General features: G+C 48.5%; 1 protein-coding gene across 1 annotated transcript in view; it reads left to right on the forward strand.

The window, feature by feature from the left end:
- PIGG (phosphatidylinositol glycan anchor biosynthesis class G (EMM blood group)) overlaps window positions 1-21,701 on the forward strand; it is an 867,273-nt gene that overhangs the window by 505,430 nt on the left and 340,142 nt on the right. The window contains exon 10 of the mRNA XM_086961823.1: window positions 13,303-13,494. Within this exon, the coding sequence (XP_086817949.1) occupies window positions 13,303-13,494 (192 nt within the window). The remainder of the gene's footprint in view (window positions 1-13,302; window positions 13,495-21,701) is intronic.

A 21,701-nucleotide genomic window follows, 5' to 3' on the forward strand; every position in this document is an offset into this window, starting at 1 on the left:
CATTTTACTATACCTTCCATAATAATTGATATAAGGATGCCAGCGGGCACCACATGGGCCCCAGATGTGCACTCTCTCCATCCACCCCATATAGAGGCAGGCAAAGGGCGGCGCAAATCTGGAACCCATGGCAACTCCGCATTTCTGGCGATACCATCTGTTGTTGAAAAGGAAAACATTGTTATCAAGAATGAGTCTCGACATTGCCAACAACATGTTTGTATGGTCTAGAAGTTCCACCGGTCTTCTGTATAGGAAATACTCTAGTCCTAGAATACCCTTCTCATGTCCAATGTTGGTGTATAATTGTGAAACATCCATAGTAACCAGAATCATTTCTGATTCCCAGTTAAAATCATTTACGATGTGTTAGACGGACCGGGAGGGTCGGCCGAGGAGAGAGGGAGAGGTCTCCGGGGAGAGCCGTCTCCAGCGATCGTACAGACAAGTAACTTCCCCCCCACAGACGTACACCACACAAGGATAAGGTTCAACGTTACTTTATAAGCAATTCTTTAGGTACGGTGAAATGGTACAAGGAGGTCTGGACTCCGGGGTCCCCTCTAGTTTAGTCTCTTGGTTGGGTAAGGGGGTAGCGGGACAGTCTCGTTACCAATCTGGTGGATATGGTGGTAGAGGAAATAGCTCACAATCCTCGAGCTCGGCGTTCTAGATGATCGGGCCGCGGCGGAGCCAGCAGGTCCCGGTGAAGGTGGAGGTTACAAACGGTCCGCGGCCACGCCAGCAGGTCCCGACGACGATGAAGGTTTCAGAAGGTTGCGGCAGCGCCAGCAGGCAGGACGATAGTTCGCAAGGCAGGGCTACGGCAGCGCCAGTAGTCCGTCAAGGATGAGTTCTTCACTGCGTCTCTCGACTCCAGGATACAACTGCCTTCCTGCTCTGGAGCTGCCCCAGTTATAGGTCTGGCGGCCTTTGATGTCCGGACCCTCGCACTTGGAGGTCGGGAGGTCCGGGATGAGGGAGTCCAGACACCCAGCAGGGGGGTGGGGCCAGCGCCTGGGGGGAGCTGGGGGCGATCGGCACTTGGCGGGGGAGAGCCATCGACACCTCTCTCTCCCATTGACCTGCCAAGTAGTCCGCTCACCTCCTGGGTGGATGGTGGTGCCGGGATGTCGGGGCCTGGCCAGGCCCAGGGTTAGGGTCGATCAGAGGCCATGCGGCCTCGTGGTGCTGTGTCCAAGATGGCGCCCAGGCCGGGCGAGAGGGCCGGTAGGGGATCGGGCCCATGAGGTGGAGATGTTCAGGGGCAGGGGTCCCATAGGAGACGGGAAACGGGTAGTGGTTGCGTGTAACACCTGAGGAGTCGGGCTCGGGCCTGGTCGTGCGGGGAGGGAGCAAGCCCTTCATGTGGCCTGTCCAACATGCGTCCCCCCCAGCTGAAGGCGGGGAGAGTCACCCATCCTCTTGGGGACTCTCCTCGTCAAGGCGGAAAAAGCGTGACAGGCCATCTGCGTTGGCGTGGTCTTGCCCAGGCCGATGTTCCACAGTGAAGTCCATCCCCTGCAGGGAGATGGACCAACGTAGTAGTTTCGGGTTTTCCCCCCGCATCTGCATTAGCCACTGCAGGGGCCGGTGATCGGTCTGTACCCGAAAGTGGGTGCCGAAGAGATAGGGCCGGAGCTTTTTGAGGGCCCACACCACGGCGAAGGCCTCCCTCTCAATGGTGCTCCAGCGTTGTTCTCGGGCCAGGAGTCGCCTGCTGATGAAAGCCACTGGCTGGTCAAGTCCTTCGGGGTTCAACTGGGAAAGGACTGCCCCAATGCCATGGTCGGAGGCATCCGTCTGGACGATAAACTCCCGACTGTAGTCGGGGGCCTGGAGCACAGGGGCGGAGCACATGGCGGCCTTCAGCTTCTCGAAGGCCGCTTGACAGTCTGGGGTCCAGTTGACCTTCTTTGGTTGGTTTTTGGATGTGAGTTCCGTGAGGGGCCCCACAATGCTGCCATAGTCTTGCACGAACCGCCGGTAGTAGCCTGTGAGTCCCAAAAAGGCGCGGACCTCGGTCTGGGTGATGGGGGGCTGCCAAGACTGGATGGCAGCGATCTTTAGTTGCAGAGGGGCCACCAGACCGCTTCCCACCTGGTGCCCGAGATAGGTCACGGACCCCTGGCCAATTTGGCATTTGCTGGCCTTGATCGTGAGGCCAGCTCGTTGGAGGGCCTGTAGCACCTCTCGGAGGTGGTGGAGGTGGTCGGACCAGTGGTGGCTGTACACAGCGATATCGTCCAGGTAGGCGGCGCTGAATTCTTCAAGCCCCGCCAGGACCTGGTTAACTAGCCGCTGAAACGTTGCTGGGGCATTCTTCATGCCGAATGGCATGACCTTGAAGTGATAGTGGCCATCAGGGGTGGAGAATGCAGATCGTTCTTGGGCCCGGGGTGTGAGACCGATCTGCCAGTAGCCCGCTGTCAGGTCGAAGATACTGAGGTAGCGGGCAGCTCCCATGCGGTCGATTAGTTCATCTGCCCGGGGGATGGGATGTGCGTCGGTTCTGGTGACCGCATTCAAGCCCCGGTAGTCGACGCAGAACCGGAGTTCCGGCGTGGCGCCGGGGGCGGCCGCTTTGGGGACCAGTACTACTGGGCTGGCCCAGGGGCTGTCGGAGGGCTCGATGACCCCGAGCGTGAGCATCCTGGCCACCTCCTCTTGGATGCAGGCCCGTACCCGATCTGGTACGCGGTAGGCCCGGTGGCGGATAGGGGGACTGTCCCCAGTGTCCACATCGTGTACGCACCAGGGGGTGACCCCTGGGGTGAGGGAGAACAGGGTGGCGAACTGTAGCAGGAGGTCTCGGCATCCTTGGCGCTGTTCCAGGGTGAGGGCCTCCGAGAGTCGGACCCCGTCCACGGAGCCGTCCTTCTCCCGAGTCCGTAGGAGGTCAGGGAGGGGTTCGGAGTCCTCCTCGGCTCCATTGTCTGTTGCCATCAGGAGGCTGAGTTCTGAACGCACAAAATGGGGTTTCAGCCTGTTAGCGTGGAGGACCCGGAGAGGGTTCCGTGAAGATTCCATATCAATGAGATAGGTGACAGGGCTCTTGCGCTCAATTACTTTGAAGGGCCCCGTCCACTTGTCTTGCAGGGCGCATGGCTCGGTGGGGGACATTACCCACACCTGTTGGCCGGGTTCAAATTCGATGGAGGAGGCATTTTGATCGTACCACCTTTTCATGTCTTCCTGACTGGCCTCCAAGTTCGCCTTTGCCATCTCTCTGAATCGTCGGGTCTGGTTGCGGAGGGTTAGGAGGTACTTGAAAACATCTGGAGGGTTCTTTAGTGGGGGCATTTCCCAGCCTTCTTTGACTAGGCTGAGCGGCCCGCGTACCGGGTGTCCATACAAGAGTTCAAACGGGCTGAAGCCGAGGGACTTCTGGGGAACTTCTCGGTAGGCAAAGAGGAGGCACGGCAGTAGCACATCCCACTGGCGACGGAGGGGCTCTTCCAACCCCCCAATCATCCCTTTGAGCGTGCGGTTGAACCGCTCAACGAGTCCGTTTCCTTGAGGGTGATAGGGGGTCGTGAATCGGTAGGTGACCCCACGCTGTTGCCAGAGGGACTTCATGTATTTTGAAATAAAGTTTGTGCCTCGGTCGCTGACGACTTCCCGGGGGAAGCCCACACGGGAAAAGATCCCCATCAGGGCCCGACCGACTACCGGGGCTGTCACAGTTCGCAGGGGGACAGCCTCAGGGTAGCGGGTGGCGTGGTCCACCAGTACCAGGATGAACCGATGTCCTTGTGCTGTACGGGGGTCTGTGGGCCCCACAATGTCTATCCCCACCCTCTCGAACGGGGTGGTGACCACTGGAAAAGGTTGCAGGGGGGCTTTCAGCTTGCGGCCGCTCTTCCCACTGGCTTGGCACGTGGGGCAAGATCGGCAGTGCTGGAGTACATCGTTCCTCATCTTGGGCCAGAAAAAGTGGGTGACCAGGCGACTGTAGGTTTTATCCTGACCCAGGTGGCCAGCCAGGGGGACATCGTGGGCCAGGTTTAGCAAGAAGTCTCTAAAGCGGAGGGGCACCACTAGCACTCGACTGGCCCCTAACTCCGCGATTCTCTGTTCGCTGTACAACAGGTCATTGTCCCAATAGACCCAATGGGTTCCGGAAGTATCCCCTGCGCTCTGAGCGAGGGCTTGTTGGCGGAGTCCCTCGAGGGAGGGACAGGTCTTCTGTTCTTGGCGAAACTGTTCCTGGGTGGGCCCCCCTTCTTGACGCCACTGATCCAGGCCGGGAAGGTCCTGAGGCTGAACGAGGCCCTCGGGAGTTTGTTCTGGGGGGACGGCCCGGTCGGTGTCTTCTACTGGAGCGACCGGGGGAGGAGGTGCCGGCCATTCAGTTTCTTCGGGTCGGGGGATGGCACGGGCGGCCATGGACCGGGTGGTTACGCACGCCCAGTCCGGGATGCCCAACATCCCCAGGTGCTCTCTCCTTTCTACGGCGGCCCACGGGGAACTCTCAAGGTCATTCCCCAGGAGACAGTCTACGGGGGCGTCATCTCGGACCGTCACTTTCAACATGCCGGAGACTCCTCCCCACTCGAAGGGGACGCAGGCCATCCGACATAGACTCTCCGAATTGTCGGCTGAACGGACAGGGCAGAGAATGTTCGGCAGGATCTGTTCCGGGGTCACCAGGTGACAGCGGACGGCTGTTACACTGGCCCCGGTGTCACGTAGGGCTTCAGCCCGGCGTCCATTAATGTTCACCCATTGACTGTACTTCCGGGTGTTGGCGGGTAGGGGGACCCGCGGGACCATGTCTCTTCCCCCTAGGCATGCTAGAACCATGGCGGCTGGCTCCCATTCTTGGTGTTCTTGCTCACATTCTTCATGTTCTTCGGAGATTTGTTCTTCCCCCAGGGCGGCGGCAGCCATCTGGCGGGGTCTCGGAGTCTGGCTCTGTGGAAAATTTGGGTCGTTTGCGTAGTGGCCGACTCGCTGGCATCGGTGACACGTGACATTGGCTCTGTATCCCGGCCGCGCCGGGGTGTTGCCCCGGTTGGCCGGGGGTGGGGTGCTGGAAGCGGGGGCGGCCGGAGCGTTGTCTCTTCCTCGTCCTTGGCCCCCTCCTCCACCTCGGGGACGGTGCTGACCGTGGTGGTTCCGGTTCTGTTCATAGGACCCATTTCGGCCCACTCGGGTGATTTCCCACCGGTCAGCCTCGGCGGCGAGCTGCCGTGGATCAGTCAGTTTACTATCTAGGAGGTGTTGCCTGAGCTCGATGAAGCAGTTGTTTGATAGATGCTCCCATACCATGAGATTGAAGAGTTGTTCGTAAGTCGTTACGTTGCTTCCCTTGATCCAACCCTCGAAGGCCCGGCTGAAATAGTTCACGTATTCCACCCAAGTCGTACCCGGGATCCGGGTGCAGTCTCGGAATCTCTGGCAGTACATTTCGGGTGTGAGCCCATAGCGGGTGAGGAGGGCAGCTTTCATGTGGTCATAGGAGGTCATCAGATGGTCTGGGAGCTGTAGCAGGGCATCGCGGCCCTCATTGAGGAACCTCCCCCATAGACCGGCTCCCCAGTCGCTTCGATCGATCCGGTGGGAGGTCATAGCGATCTCGTAGGCCTTGAACCATTGCTGTATGTCGTCCTCTCGAAAATATTCTCGAACGACATCCTTGGGGATGTGTACTTTTTTTTCTGTTGCCCCTGGGGTGCGCGGTTGCTCGGGCACCCCTAATTCTTTGGTCTGCTTGCGTAAGTCTATCTCAGCTAGTTTGCGCTCATGTTCATACGCCAGTCTCTTCTCCTCGAGCTCTCTTTGTCTCTGTTTCTCTTCCCGTTCTTCTCGGAGCCGCAGATGTTCCAGGTTCAGTTTTTGTTCGGCTAACTTGAGTTCGCCATCCATTTTGAGTCGGGCCATTTCTAGTTCATGTAGTCGGGTTCTTTCTCGTTCTTGGATCTCGTCTTGCGAGAGACCCGTTCTTCGCTCCTCGGGAGCCGTGGTGTCTTTTTCTGCTGCTGCGACATTTTGGTCCGGGGGTCTGACGGCCCCGGTTTCTGCCCAAGACTCAATGGCGTGCTTGAAATCGTCTTTAGTACTTAGACCGGTGGTAGCGATACCTAGTTCAATGCAGAATTGTTTCAACTCACGATGGCTGTATTCTTCCAATTTCTCTATCTGGAATTTCTCGGTGGATCCGCTTTCTTTGGTTGTCATTGTGATTTCGTCGTGGGGTGAGCTACACTCTGTACGATTATGCGGTGATTCGGATCGCGCCGCTGGCCACCAATGTTAGACGGACCGGGAGGGTCGGCCGAGGAGAGAGGGAGAGGTCTCCGGGAGAGCCGTCTCCAGCGATCGTACAGACAAGTAACTTCCCCCCCACAGACGTACACCACACAAGGATAAGGTTCAACGTTACTTTATAAGCAATTCTTTAGGTACGGTGAAATGGTACAAGGAGGTCTGGACTCCGGGGTCCCCTCTAGTTTAGTCTCTTGGTTGGGTAAGGGGGTAGCGGGACAGTCTCGTTACCAATCTGGTGGATATGGTGGTAGAGGAAATAGCTCACAATCCTCGAGCTCGGCGTTCTAGATGATCGGGCCGCGGCGGAGCCAGCAGGTCCCGGTGAAGGTGGAGGTTACAAACGGTCCGCGGCCACGCCAGCAGGTCCCGACGACGATGAAGGTTTCAGAAGGTTGCGGCAGCGCCAGCAGGCAGGACGATAGTTCGCAAGGCAGGGCTACGGCAGCGCCAGTAGTCCGTCAAGGATGAGTTCTTCACTGCGTCTCTCGACTCCAGGATACAACTGCCTTCCTGCTCTGGAGCTGCCCCAGTTATAGGTCTGGCGGCCTTTGATGTCCGGACCCTCGCACTTGGAGGTCGGGAGGTCCGGGATGAGGGAGTCCAGACACCCAGCAGGGGGGTGGAGCCAGCGCCTGGGGGGAGCTGGGGGCGATCGGCACTTGGCGGGGGAGAGCCATCGACACCTCTCTCTCCCATTGACCTGCCAAGTAGTCCGCTCACCTCCTGGGTGGATGGTGGTGCCGGGATGTCGGGGCCTGGCCAGGCCCAGGGTTAGGGTCGATCGGAGGCCATGCGGCCTCGTGGTGCTGGGTCCAAGATGGCGCCCAGGCCGGGCGAGAGGGCCGGTAGGGGACCGGGCCCATGAGGTGGAGATGTTCAGGGGCAGGGGTCCCATAGGAGACGGGAAACGGGTAGTGGTTGCGTGTAACACCTGAGGAGCCGGGCTCGGGCCTGGTCGTGCGGGGAGGGAGCAAGCCCTTCATGTGGCCTGTCCAACAGGATGTTAAGAACATCATTTGTGTCTCTAATCTAAGACACCAAACCCACTGCATACGGTTGTAAGAAAATATCCACAAACTCTGCCAATTTTTCGGTTGGCCCTCCTACCCCTGATGCTATGGGCCTCCCAGGGGGACAGGCAGCATCTTTGTGCACCTTCGGTAAGGTGTAAAGGCATGGATAACGCGGGTGGACTAATGTGAGGTATTTGTATTCATCATCAGTTAAGATAGTTTCATGATGGCATTGTTTCGAAAAATCATTAATTTTCGTTATAATGGAAAAAATTGGATTAGATGGTAATTCAGCATACAAGACTTCATTGTTTAGTTGACTGAGAATTTCCTGATCATATTTAGACTTGTCCATAACAACAACATTTCCTCCCTTGTCAGCCTCTTTGACTACAAGGGAGGAATCTTCTGCCAGTGCTTTTAGCGCCAATCTTTCACGTGAGGTCAAATTATTAGCATATGGTGTTAATTTAGATTTCTTAATCTTATCCTCTAATAAGTTAAGTTCTTGAATAATGATTTTGTGGAACGCATCTATGTTGTTGCTACTAGCTAGATGTGGAGTCCATTTAGATTTATTTTTTTGTCCGCTATCTTCACTGAAATTTGTACAGTAGTCTAGTTCTTGCATGACATGTTGTAACGTGACAGGATCGTTCTCATTTTCTGTAATAGAAAGTAATAGTTTTGTTGCTTGGACATCAGGAATAGTCACATCCCCACATACTTTTTTAGAAGATTGATTTCTAGCAACACCATCAAATAGGATTTACTCACCCTCTGGTTTGAAAGGGGAGGTTTTGTTATTCCAGATATGGAACATAGTATTACTCAACCAAATCCCACTTTGCTACATACTGGTAATACCGGAATGTCAAGTTCCTCATGTAGAAAAACCAAAGGAAATGATGGACAGAGCGTTGACAATACAAGCACTCACCCCCAGTCAACTGATCTGGGTTTAATCCATCACCGTTCTTTAGCCCACTCTGCCACCCCAGTTCAGACATAGCCATATGCTAATCAGTCTGACCCTGTGCCTCATGGGAACAGTCCAGCCCGTACTGCCAAGCCATGCCTTCCCTGGACCGGAAACAAGCTACCGAGGACCGGTTTCTGGCAATTCAGCCGTCTTCAGCCCGGCTTGCTTGAATCCAGTGGTAAAGTGAGCAAGGGACTCACATCTTTGCATACCCTGCCAACTTATGGCCAACAAAGAAAAACCAAAGGAAATGATGGACGGAGCGTTGACAATACAAGCACTCACCCCCAGTCAACTGATCTGGGTTTAATCCATCACCGTTCTTTAGCCCACTCTGGCACCCCAGTTCAGACATGGCCATATGCAAATCAGTCTGAGCCTGTGCCTCATGGGAACAGTCCAGCCCGAACTGCCAAGCCATGCCTTCCCTGGACCGGAAACAAGCTACCGAGGACCGGTTTCTGGCATTTCAGCCGTCTTCAGCCCGGCTTTCTTGAATCCAGTGGTAAAGTGAGCAAGGGACTCACGTCTGAGCATACCCTGCCAACTTATGGCGAACAAAAAAAAAACAAAGGAAATGATGGACGGAGCGTTGACAATACAAGCACTCACCCCCAGTCAACTGATCTAGGTTTAATCCATCACCGTTCTTTAGCCCACTCTGCCACCCCAGTTCAGACATGGCCATATGCAAATCAGTCTGACCCTGTGCCTAATGGGAACAGTCCAGCCCGAACTGCCAAGCCATGCCTTCCCTGGACCGGAAACAAGCTTCCGAGGTCCGGGTCCTGGCATTTCAGCCGTCTTCAGCCCGGCTTGCTTGAATCCAGTGGTTTTTCTTTGTTTGCCCTAAGTTGGCAGTTATGCTCAGACGTGAGTCCCTTGCTCACTTTGCCACTGAATTCAAGCAAGCCGGGCTGAAGAAGGCTGAAATGCCAGAAACCGGTCCTCAGGAGCTTGGGAGCTGGCATTGCTTTTGGACAAGGGGAGCTGCTGACATGCAGCTCACCTTTTCCAAAAGCGATTCTGCTTTGCTTTGTGGAAGCGAGAGCAGGTTTCCTGCGCTCGCTTCCACAAAGCAAAGCAGAAGTTTGCAGTGTTATGGTGGGAGCAGTGCTCCCGCCCTGCCACTGCCAACTGCATTGTCCCGGGGTGGGCACCCCAGCACATTGCTTGCGCCCGCCAGGGGCGGATTGGCAAGGCGGGCATTCGGGAATGGGCCGAAGGGCCGGTTCCTCAGTGCCCTCTGTGGGCCGTTTTTTTTCCTCCCCTGTTCCAGTCCACAGATAGTGGACTAGGAAAGGGGAGAAAAAAAACGGCCCACAGAGTGCATGGAGACAGAGACACAGAAAATGAAAGCAGCCTCGCTGTGCGGCCGGGCCAGACAGCGATTGTCAGCTGTGGCCTCTCCTTCACCCCTACCCTGCCAAGCAATCAAGCTGAGGCTGGGCAGGGGTGATTGTTTGCAATAATCGACCTCCCTGGGGGCCAGGTGTTTCTCAGGCCTTTGAGCCATTTGCACCTCGGCCCCCTGGCGCCCATGCAGCCCAGAAACGGTGTTAGTCTTAACACCTCGCCCACAGCCCTTCACATTCAGGGCATAGTGGGCGAGGAAGAATGGGTCTTGCTGTGGGGGCCTGGTGATGTTTGGAATTTTTTTGTTTTATTTATTTATTTATGCGATTTTATATAGCACGGACTTTACCCGAAGGTGTCAGAGCGCTTCACACTAGGAACAGCAATAATACATGAGGAGAAAATTATAAATGGACAAATTACAAAAGCAAACGTTAAGTTACATGAATCAAAAGTGACAATAGTGAGCAACCAAAATACATGAGGTAGCAATCGGTACATTACAGGAGGAAAAAGTGATATGTGTGCAGGTTACAAAAGCATACAAAGTACAAGTAGAGGTATAATACTGCAATTAATGGCAGACACTCCAGCACAAGAACAAACGTTACGTAGGCAATGGTGGCACTTGTGCAAGTATCTAAAGCAAACAAAAATGAGAGGTAGCAAACAGTGTGTTACAAGAGAAAAGTGACGTGTGCAAGTTACAAAAGGGTACCATACACAGGTACAAGGGTAATACTACAGTACATTGTAAATACTCAAACTGCCAGAACACACTGGGAAGCAACTTCCCATGCACCAGCTTCACCTCAGCCTCCCCCCTGGCTACCTTGGATGACCCAGAAAGCTGTGTTTTGTGCTCCCCTGCCAGGACATTTTCCCAAGGCCTGGAGGGTTGATTAATTTACTAATTGCAGGGGCCTTACCTCTGTTCATGTGCTCCTGAGCTGAAGGTCTGGGGAGGGCTAAGTAGGTTAGTAATAGCAGGGGCTTTGCTGCTTTTCAGGTGCTCCTGTGCTGAAGGCCTGAGGAGGGCTAAGTAGGTTAGTAATAGCAGGGGCTTTGCTGCTTTTCAGGTGCTCCTGTGCTGGAGGGCTGGAATAATTTTGTGACAAAAAGGGGCCTTGCTATTTTTTTTAGTTGCTCAGCATTTCGGCCATTGTCACCTTGGCCCTGTGTCCTGTGCAAGAACAGTATCCTCCCACTTTCATTCCTTGTCTGTGCAAATGATGTTTCATGAAAGGGCACGCCCCTTGAATGTGGACCACGCCCCTTGAATGTGGGCCACGCCCCTTGAATGTGGGCCACGCTCCTTAAATATGGGCCACGCCTCTTGAATGTGGGCCACTTTTTTCGGCAGTGCCCGGGCCGAATTGTGATCCCAATCCGACCCTGGCGCCCGCCCTGGGGGGTAGCGGTCCCCAGGGCCAAGGAACGTTCCAGGGGGGGCCGTGGGGCCTTGCTCCCAACGTATCCAAAGCCCCGGCGAATCACTCCAAAATGTTCAAGACAGGAGCTGACCTGAGCGAACCATTAGTTTTGTAAATTTTGCAAAGATTCGTCAAATGGTGCCAAAGATATTGGCAAAAGAAAAAAACACTTTTTGAATAAAAACGAAGTCCTAACTATAACTACCTACTGGCAACCACCAGTAGGTAACATATATAACCATACATTTTGACATATGTTTGTATATATGTATATTTATGTAAATGTAATTAAACACATACATATATATTTTTAAGTTGGATGCATTTATTCATTTTTAAAGCAACCCCCTGTAAAGTAATGGAGATAAAACTTAATTGCGATTAATGACCCCTTAGCAACTGCTGTCATGTAATCAGTGCTGATGGATGTCCTGCGAAGTAATGGTAGCCTACCGCTGAAACAAAGCCCATTACCATTTTCACGGGTTTTCTGCCAGTAGAATGATTTTGCATCCCTATTCCCCAAGTTTGATAAAACTGATTGTATAGAGTTCTTTCATTGTCAAGCCCATGCAGAACAGCACTCTGGTCTAATTGCTCCCATTGCGCCTTTACTAGTATGAGGCTATAGGGTGGTGTAGATGCTTGAGATGACACAAATGGCGCAATGCAACCTTTCGCTTAACAATCCCTAGCTTTTACCCACCTTCCATCTTAGTTTTGATAATTTTTCCTTTTTTGTGGCGCTATCTGTACTTCAAGTTATGCCAGCTGCTATTTATTTATAATAAAATATAAACCATGATCACCTAATTTGTTGTGAGACCGTATTTATGAAACAGTGCGATTAAAAAAAAGAATTAACAAAATACATACATTGCAAAGGAGACAGATTTTTTTAAGCTCATAGCCTGTGAGTAGTTTGTAGCTCTTGTCATCTAAACAAAAGAGCTAGGATCCGAATTTGTCAGCAATTGAGTACCAACTAATGGTACATTATATCAAATAATGAATGCCCCTTGTGGTGTAAATTGCATAATATCTCTGATGTTAAAGGCGAATACTAAATCTGTAGGTCAGTCCCATTAATCGCAATGATGTTTTTCCTTTGTATTACCTCCCGATACATAATTTTTAGAGGGAAAATAAAACATGACGTCACAACAACATAGTATCATTTACTTGTGCATTGACCACCCGTTTTGCTGCTGGTTATGAGGCAAGGATTTTTGTGTCAGTATGTCGTCCTGCGTTGTCACTGATGTGATTACATTATATGACGCAAATAATGTTATTGCTAAACTCAAAGTGTACAAATTAGCATTCGTGTGGCATTCAAGAACGAACGTGTAGGATAGAACATTAATGGCATTGTATGCCAATAATACATTGTACTTGCCGGTTAAGTCACAAAATAATGATTTAGAGGGCTGAATTTGTGTATATTTCAAATAAAAAAAATGGTGGACATTTTTAAAATGAATAAAAAGTAGCAGTGATATTAATCTTATATGAATCTAAAATAAATTAATCTATTTTGGTTTACTTTGTACATATTTGTAATTATTTGAGGTTTACTATATAAAGCCAGAAAATGCCTGCATACATGACATATAATTTTACTTTCACTTTCCCCTGTACACAAGCATTAGTGGCACTAAGTTCTTGTTACAAAATGCCTTCACTTTGTATTCCAGAAAGGAAAGGAAAGGTAACACGAGATCTGCGTTACATGAATTAATGACGCTTTTTCAAGTTACATCCCATCCTTCTTTGAACAGAATGCAAATATTCCAAGAAAAAATACCCAAAGGCATCTTTATTGCTCATTTTCAATCTGAACTCCTAGAGGATGACCTGGGTATGGATGCTGCAGTACACCCCTCCCCCGTGGATGTGCGCTGGTCTATTTGAGAACAAAGCTGGTTGGTTGTTTTATGCTGCTGTGCAACCCTTTTAATGTGTTCTATTATAGGCTGTAGGGCTCTGTACTATGAGTTCATCAATGCGAGACAAAAATAGAGCATTCAGCATGTGGTGAGAAAAGAACTATTTTTAAAGAATGTGTTCAAGACGAATGCTTCATCAAAAAGACTTTGTGTTGCCTAATCAGAGCATATTAAGCTCACTTTCTAGAAAGTAGTTAAAACGCTGTCTTCAAATATTTCACCGACACGTTCTCCTTATGCCTATAGAAAGGCGCAGTTGTGAAAAGACATCAATATTTGTATTTTATTTTTTACAGCTCCGAACATAAAGCTGAACTCTCGTTACTGACTGCTCTGTCCTTGGCAATGATCTTTGTTCTTGTGCAGAGAAGATGCTCACTTGTTTCAAAAATAGCCATGGCACTTGGTCTCCTGGGAGTTTACAATTACCGGGCTGCCACTGGAAATGTGGTATTTCCGTGGCAACGTGACAGCCGAGATATATCCAAGTAAGTTGACTAGCACTTATTTAATTCTCTTTGTAGAAAGGTTTTTACTGAATTTTAATTCTTTTTCGTGTTTCTTCATTGTAAAGTATTATTGAACCATAGGACTGCTACGTAAGCCAAGGATTGTTTTAAGGTTGAGCATGGGGATCCTTTAAAATCACATTACTGAAGATGTCTATCATGTCGGCTTCTGTGCTGGTTTTTGACTGGAACCCTTTTTAGGTCTCGCCCAAGACATTGTATGTGCTGTTGCTTGCAAGCCCTTTTGCTTTCTAACAGTGGGCTTAGAGGCCACCCATAAATTAGTTAGCATTATTGCCACTGTTGTTTTCTTGCTTCTTATCGGTCAGATGCTGCAAGCTTCCTTCCTTTTCATGTGTTTCTCCCTCCCCTAAAGCAAGAATGCATTACTTGTGTCCTTCCACTGCTTATTTTGTAAGTGATACGTCTTTCCTTATATTTAGGCACTCTACAAGAATGAATTTTTTTCAGCTGTCTTCTCCGTGTACTTAGCCCTCGAGTACTTCGCCCCACCTGTGTTGCCTCCCAACCCCTGTTTCCTCCCTATCTTCTCCCTCCCTCCATCCCTCCCTCTCTCAGTGTTGCCTCCTGACCCTCCCTTCCTCTGAGCCTTCTGCTTTGCAATACAAACAAGCATTTACAATGCAATGGTCTGAGCTTTGTTAAAGTTAGAGCTATTGGCATTGCAAATGGATTTTTTTTTTAAACATAAATAAATGGTATTGTCATTTACAATGGCAATATGTGAGAATTAGAGAGTAGTGTAGAGTATTAGCGGACACAGAGCCACACACAGAGCCACACACACACACAGCCCCACACACACACAGAGCCACACACACAGAGCCACACACACAGAGAGCCACACACACACACACACAGAGCCACACACACACAGAGCCACACACACACACAGGGCCACACACACAGAGCGACACACACACACAGAGCCGCACACACACAGAGCCAAACACACACATACACACAGAGCAACACAGAGCCACACACAGCAACAGAGCCACCCACAGAGCCACACACACAGCCAGGTCACTAGTAACCCCCCGGTGCAAAAACACACAACTCAAGGCCCTGAATATTCACATAACTCCCCCCCCCCCCTCCCCCGCTAGGAGAAGTTGTACCTGTGGCCACGATCATGAAGAAGATGCCAGGAGGAGCCTTGCAGCGCTGAAGAGCAGAGCAGTCAGCGACCACTCTACCGGTAGAAATGTTTAACACAAATGATAACAGTAAAGCAAAACAGTTTATCACAAAACAGAACCTCAAACTGGTGACTGATTACTAAGTACATGCTAACAATCAAAGACTAGAGATAGGAAGGAGATGGCTCACACATATTTGGAAAGAAGAAGCAGACCAGATGTGTCAACTGGTACCTGAGCATTGTGGAAAGTGGGCTACCCCAACATATATGATATTAGATGAAAAACAGACCTGCTGTTATGTGGAATTCACCTGCAGATCACAGACTTCCTACAGCTTCAAAATGAACACAAGATTTGCAGACTGCACAGGGATATCTCAGAGGTGTCAGAAAACGTAGCACAGTACTTGTCACTCGTGACCCATCTGAGAGAATCAGACCCTTGTTTAAAAACATGGCAACGATCCCGAATCCAAAAAGGTTTAGGAAATGTGTAAAAACATAAGTCAGGCTAATGATTTTTATATTGTGCAGTTGGGAGAGCGAACAAAGACTTATCAACAAGTTGTCAGAGGAGAGGATGCTAGCAGGTGTAGAGTTTGGCAGAGTCCCATGTTAAGTACAAGAAGGATATGGGGAAAAAGGGGCTATAAGGGTTGTACAGGGAAGTTATAGAGGATAAGATATGAGCAGTCCATTAAGACATCAAGTTGCTACAGGAGTGCACTGAATGATGCAAGCTGCAGGGTTTCCTTGTATGAGCTAGCAGGTCTGTCAGGGTGCAAGAAGAGCTGGACCCTGCAGTGTGAAAATAAAGGCAGACTGCTGCGGTTTAGGAGCAGTGAGTACTAATGGTGGACGCTGCACGTTACTACTACAAGTTAAGAGCTTGGAGTGCAAAGAGTGAGTGGTACAGACAGAGTGTGCATGGGTACTTACTGTGTACTATACGCTGTACTATAAAGACAAAGCGTGCAGGTGGTGTATGGCAAAGGCAGAGGTTGCAGGGGATACAGGCTATGTGCGGTAAAGGCAGAGTGGGTAAGGGCACAGGCAAGAGTACTGGCTGTGTAGAGTGGAGGATATGTAAGCTACATGCTGTGCATGGTACAGGCTCTGTGATTCTCAGGCAGGAGTATAGGTTCTTTGCACTACATACTGTGCAGTACAACAAGGGGCACAAGATCAGTTCAGTATGGGCATTGTGAAAGGGTACAGGATGTGCAAGGTACAAGCTCTGTGATCCAAAGGCTTGGTTACAGGCTCTATCCAGGGAGCACAGGCTGCCTGCAGTACAGGCTGGCTGTGTATGGTTCCTGGTCTGTGTTTTATAAGCAGGGGTACATGTCATGTGCAATACAAAGGGTGCGGGGAGCATAGGTTGTCTGAAGTACAGGCTGGAATTGCAAACAGTACCGGCTGTGCGTGATGCAGGCTCTGTGTTTTACAACTAGGAGTACAGGCTCTATGCAGTACAGACAGCGTGTGCAGGGGTTTAGGGTGCGTGTGGTACAGACTGTTTTAGAAGCAGCGGTACAGGGTCTGTGTTTGACAGGCAGGGGTGCAGGCTCTGTTTTACAAGCATGGGTAGAGGTTCTGTGTTTTACTAGCATGGGTGGAAGCTCTGTGTTTGACAGACAGGGGTGCGGGCTCAGTGTTTGACAGGCAGGGGTGCGGGCTCTGTGTTTGACAGGCAGGGGTGCGGGCTTTGTTTTACAAGCACGGGTAGAGGTTCTGTGTTTTACCGGCATGGGTGAAAGCTCTGTGTTTTACAGGCAGGGATACAGGCTCTGTGATTTACAAGCAGGTGTACAGGCTCTGTTTTACAAGCATGAGTAGAGGTTCTGTGTTTTACAAGCATGAGTAGAGGTTCTGTGTTTTACATGCATGGGTACAGGCAGGGATACACAACAGGCTCTGTTTAGGGAGAGCACATACTGTCTGTGGTGTAGAGGCAGGCTGTGAAGTACGAGCAGAGGGTTCAGCCTCTGTGCGGCACAGACAGTGTGACGAGGTTAAAAGATAATGTATGTGAAACAACAAGGGTCAACCCAGAGCGGTAAGTGCGCTGTTCTCGCGGTTAGAAGAATAACTCACATCTTGTCCTTCTGATGCTGCCGCTTCCCAATGGTGGCAGTTGGTCCTGAGCTCAGTGAGACGACCGGGGGCTGCTGCTGCCAGAAACGGGGCCGTGTGTGCCCTGGGAGGAGCGGAGGAACGACGGTTCAGCACCGGAGAGGGCTCAACAGCGGTCCTCGGAGCAGACCGGAAGTCACCGCCGCCGCCATCTTGTAGCGGAGCAGGGTCGGCGTCCTGCCCCTGCCGCCTAACCGAAACGGCCGAGAGAACGGCAAAACACAAGAATCAAGAAGAAACTATTGGAGAGGGATGAATATCCAGATTACCACTAATTAATTCTGTCGTTCATCAGAAACTATGACAATGTATTTTATAAGCGCAAATATTTTCAATTTTCTCTTTAATATACTATAACTCTAATTATATAAAATATATAGCTTCTGCTCAAGTGACTAAGTCTCCTATGGGGTGGTTCCCGCGGTAAACAATGTTTAGAGAGGCAGGCAAAGATGGTGGCTCAGTCTCTACCTCTGGAAGTCCTTCTTCTGCTTCTTCTGCTTCACCAACCTTCCATACTCACTTACAGAGTGAGGGAAAGCACATCTGCCTTTCCCCGAGGTCAAGAAGAAATGTGATTTTCGGATTCGGGGGCGTGTTTTCTTTCTCTCCTCTTCCCATTGGCTGGAAGGTAAAATTCCAGCCAATGGGAAGAGGAGAGAAAGAAAACAAGAAAGAAGCTAAAAAAGACGCCCCCGAATCGGAAAAAGACGGGGCTTGAACGGAGTGATGCCCCTCTCCTCCAATGGCTGGCCTCCATTTAGGAAGCCTGCCAATGGAGAAGAGGGGCGGGTTCAAGCCCCACTCTAGAAAACATGAAATCTCTGACCGAGACTGCGCAAGCACAGCCTACTGGCCTCGACCTAAAAAGCACTGTGAAGACGCCTGTGCTGGCTGAGTCAGTGCTTTTTTTCACACACCCATCATTGTCTGTTATCCCCTGACACCCCCTCCCTCCCCTGGTGTTACCTCCTACCCTGCCCTCGTTCCTGCCCCACCAGCAATATAAAAAAAAGAAAAAAGGGAAGTGAGGTAGCTAGCACTGGCTGTCATAGCCTTTTTTTATTTTTAGATCTGCTGCACAGCAGCCATGCTGCTGTACAACATGGCTAAAAATAATTTACAAAGTCAGTAGCTCTTATAGGTGAGACCTATTTGGCTTTGACAATGCTTGTTTTAATATTTGTATTTCCTACAGTACTCTACTTTGCAATAATGATCCATGCTTGATTATTCCCTTTTGTAATTTAAGTAATTGTGTGATGCCGGGAAATAAAAGATTGTAAGGCGTCAAACTATATTCTAATGTATTTCATTTTAATTTGCTAAAACAGAATAGCAAGTATATGACTGATACTTTGCTGTGTATACTTATCCTTAATGTTTTATTTGCAGACATATCCTTGTATATTATTTCCTTATGAAAGACCTTCACATTAATCCACCCAGGCCATTCTGTGCACTTTTTCGAATACTGCCTGCCACTCAGCCTCTCCCTCCTTTGGTCGTTTCGTTTCAAAAGCTTTATTCGGTTTGTCAAAAACAACCATATAAGCATCTTATTAAAATACAAAACTATTATTAACTGCCCACATGAAACTCTCAAATATTTGCTAAGCAGCATGAGTAACTTTATATGCGACATAGACAAGTTGTATTTCGTGCAAAATCGCTAAAAAGTGCCAAGTGCTATCAATTTTATATTATGTGCAAATTTCGCAATAAAATACCATATGCAATCAATTTACATTTCGTGCAAATTTGTGCAAAAAATGCCAAGTGCTATCAATTTTACATTATGTGCAAATTTCGCAATAAAATATCATATGCAATCAGTTTACATTTCGTGCAAATGTTGCAAAAAGTGCAATGTGCAATATGCAACTAGTACATTGCAACCCAAGTTTATCACATACATTATGGAATATAAGTCACATGTCCAGAACCTGTCTACCGGAATTCCATAAAGTGCTTACGTGCTATCTTGGTTATTTATTGCATGACATGTAAATATGCATACTCAAAAGTTGATAGATTTCCTAGCAGCTATGCATTTTAAAATATAGGATGCTTGACAATACAAATGAGATATCGGATAGATGCACAGCTGGTTTGTTAAGGTATAAAAGTAGTTATTAGAAATGTTTAACTCTGATATTATGGTGCACCGAAAGGTGACGTCGAGGGTCCAACGGCGTCTAGAAATATGGATTTAGAAGTGAAACTAGAGGATCTCTAGTATCATCCCTTTCCGGGCACACATGTTGTTGTCTTTCCTTAGGAAAAAAGACTTCCACTCCGTTATTCCTGTTGCTTAAATGTCTTTTTTTATTTAATTCAAATTTGATTCATGATTTTCAACTTTGTTTCGGTTTCATATGATTTTAAACAATATACGCTTCAGGCAATGTCATTTCAACGTGTCCAATGCATTTCGGGCATTATAATCATGCCCTTCATCAGGGAATCTACACTGTAAACATAATATAATACCCATTACTGTGGTGTGATAAACAACATCATATAGTCATATTTACATTCTTTAAAACGTTAGAGTGAAAAGGAAAAAACAAAGATAGCGGTGCAGTTCATAGTCCCAAAGGGTGTCCTACATGTGTGCGTGCAATAATGGTGTGCAAAAAAACGATCAAAAACAGTGAAAAACGATGTATCACTTACAAGCCTTTCTTTCAACGGTCAGCGTTGGTTAAAGAGTGCTTCCATGGAGCGCTCAAAATGTAACCCTGTCGGTTGTGATAAACTAACCTGAGATGTTGGTTTGGCGTGCTCGGGTCCATTACTCGTCTTCAGAAACGACAGCGTTCACCCCATCCTCATGTTCCCACACTCAAACACAGAACTCCGAAGTAGCTCTAGTGATAGAGCAATGCTCTCACTTAGCTCCCACCGCGGGTCCATCCCGGGTGTTTATTTATTTTTGTTTAGCATTCTCATCTATTCATTTTCGTCCAGCATTTTTAATTGTCCATCCCTGTTTTTTCACCCCCAACTTTTAACACATGCGCCTATCCTCCTAATATATCACCCATTGGTGATTTCCACATACCGATTCCCTCGACCTAGACCACCAAAACTATGCATAGTCTATCGACTATGTTCTTGGTCACGTGAGTTGTCACATGACCGGCACCGTTTTTGAATAGCAAAGCGCGGCCTGAATCCATCTGCGCTGTCGTTTCTGAAGACGAGTAATGGACCCGAGCACGCCAAACCAACATCTCAGGTTAGTTTATCACAACCGACAGGGTTACATTTTGAGCGCTCCATGGAAGCACTCTTTAACCAACGCTGACCGTGCTCTCACTGTTTTCTTACAGATGCCAATAACCTCTAAAGAAAGGCTTGTAAGTGATACATCGTTTTTCACTATTTTTGATCGTTTTTTTGCACACCATTATTGCACACACACATGTAGGACACCCTTTGGGACTATGAACTGCACCGCTATCATTGTTTTTTCCTTTTCACTCTAACGTTTTAAAGAATGTAAATATGACTATATGATGTTGTTTATCACACCACAGTAATGGGTATTATATTATGTTTACAGTGTCGATTCCCTGATGAAGGGCATGATTATAATGCCCGAAATGCATTGGACACGTTGAAATGACATTGCCTGAAGCGTATATTGTTTAAAATCATATGAAACCGAAACAAAGTTGAAAATCATGAATCAAATTTGAATGAAATAAAAAAAGACATTTAAGCAACAGGAATAACGGAGTGGAAGTCTTTTTTCCTAAGGAAAGACAACAACATGTGTGCCCGGAAAGGGATGATACTAGAGATCCTCTAGTTTCACTTCTAAATCCATAAAAATATAGGATGCAACATAAAAGCAAATGTCTGGACCTTCCAGAGAAAACATTAACTTCATAGCATTTTTAGTAGATCGTACATTATATTTTAAAAAGATAGATTTTAAATAAAACTTCCTTAAAAATATTAACATTTGCAAAAGATTAAAAAGTGACAACAGCTTTGGTTGGATATGTTATCACATGGGCATACAGAATTAGAACTTTTTTTCATGGTCGGGAAAGCCACAAGGTGGTGAACAGTCCCCAACCTTAGCGTGTCAATACAAAACGGTGGGAGATTCTAGTCATTTCAGTCAAATATGCCTGAAAGCCAATTCTAAGGTTTAATTGCTGATAAAATACAAGGGTGGGTTGTTCCCCAATTGTTCTCCCACGGACCTCCCTTTTATGGGCTAGTAAGGTTGTTTTTAACTCATACTTCGCAATTGAGGCTGAATACTCGGGCTGCACCTGAATGGTGCAATTAAACAAAAGACTGTACCAATAGTGGATAAAACTTAGCCATGGAATACGAAAACAGTGATGCAGCTTCAAACAATTTTTAATAATTGATTGCGTAAATGATGTTTCTTCTTTGGACCAAGTAGATCGCCACAATAACAGAGGGGGTAGGGCAGCTAGGTCCGGAATATATTTATTTCCTACTTCCCAGGTGTACCAATTCCGTGGAAGCCAATGTTGGCACGCTCAGCAAACGTTTAAGGAAAGTATTTTCATCTTGCTGAAGTGACTTTTCATGGCAGTGTCTCCAGACTCCTGCCCCATAAAGTGCGGAAGACACAAACCTAGCATTATAAATGGCCACCATATATTTTACTCGGCGGTCCCCCAGTTCTGCAGAAAATCTAAAAATACTATTAGTGTTCCTGCCCATTTTATAACGCCCATTTTCATGTTTGCATGTCCATTTCCCGTTACCTGCAAATGTTATGCCCAGGTAACAGAACGATTTGACCGATTGCATTTTAGTATTCTCTAGATAAAAAGTCCTAGTTGGTTTAACATTTTTCCCACATGTCATAACATATGTCTTGGATTTA

This window comes from Lissotriton vulgaris, chromosome 3_1, assembly GCF_964263255.1.
Source record: "Lissotriton vulgaris chromosome 3_1, aLisVul1.2, whole genome shotgun sequence".
Lineage (NCBI taxonomy): Eukaryota > Metazoa > Chordata > Amphibia > Caudata > Salamandridae > Lissotriton > Lissotriton vulgaris.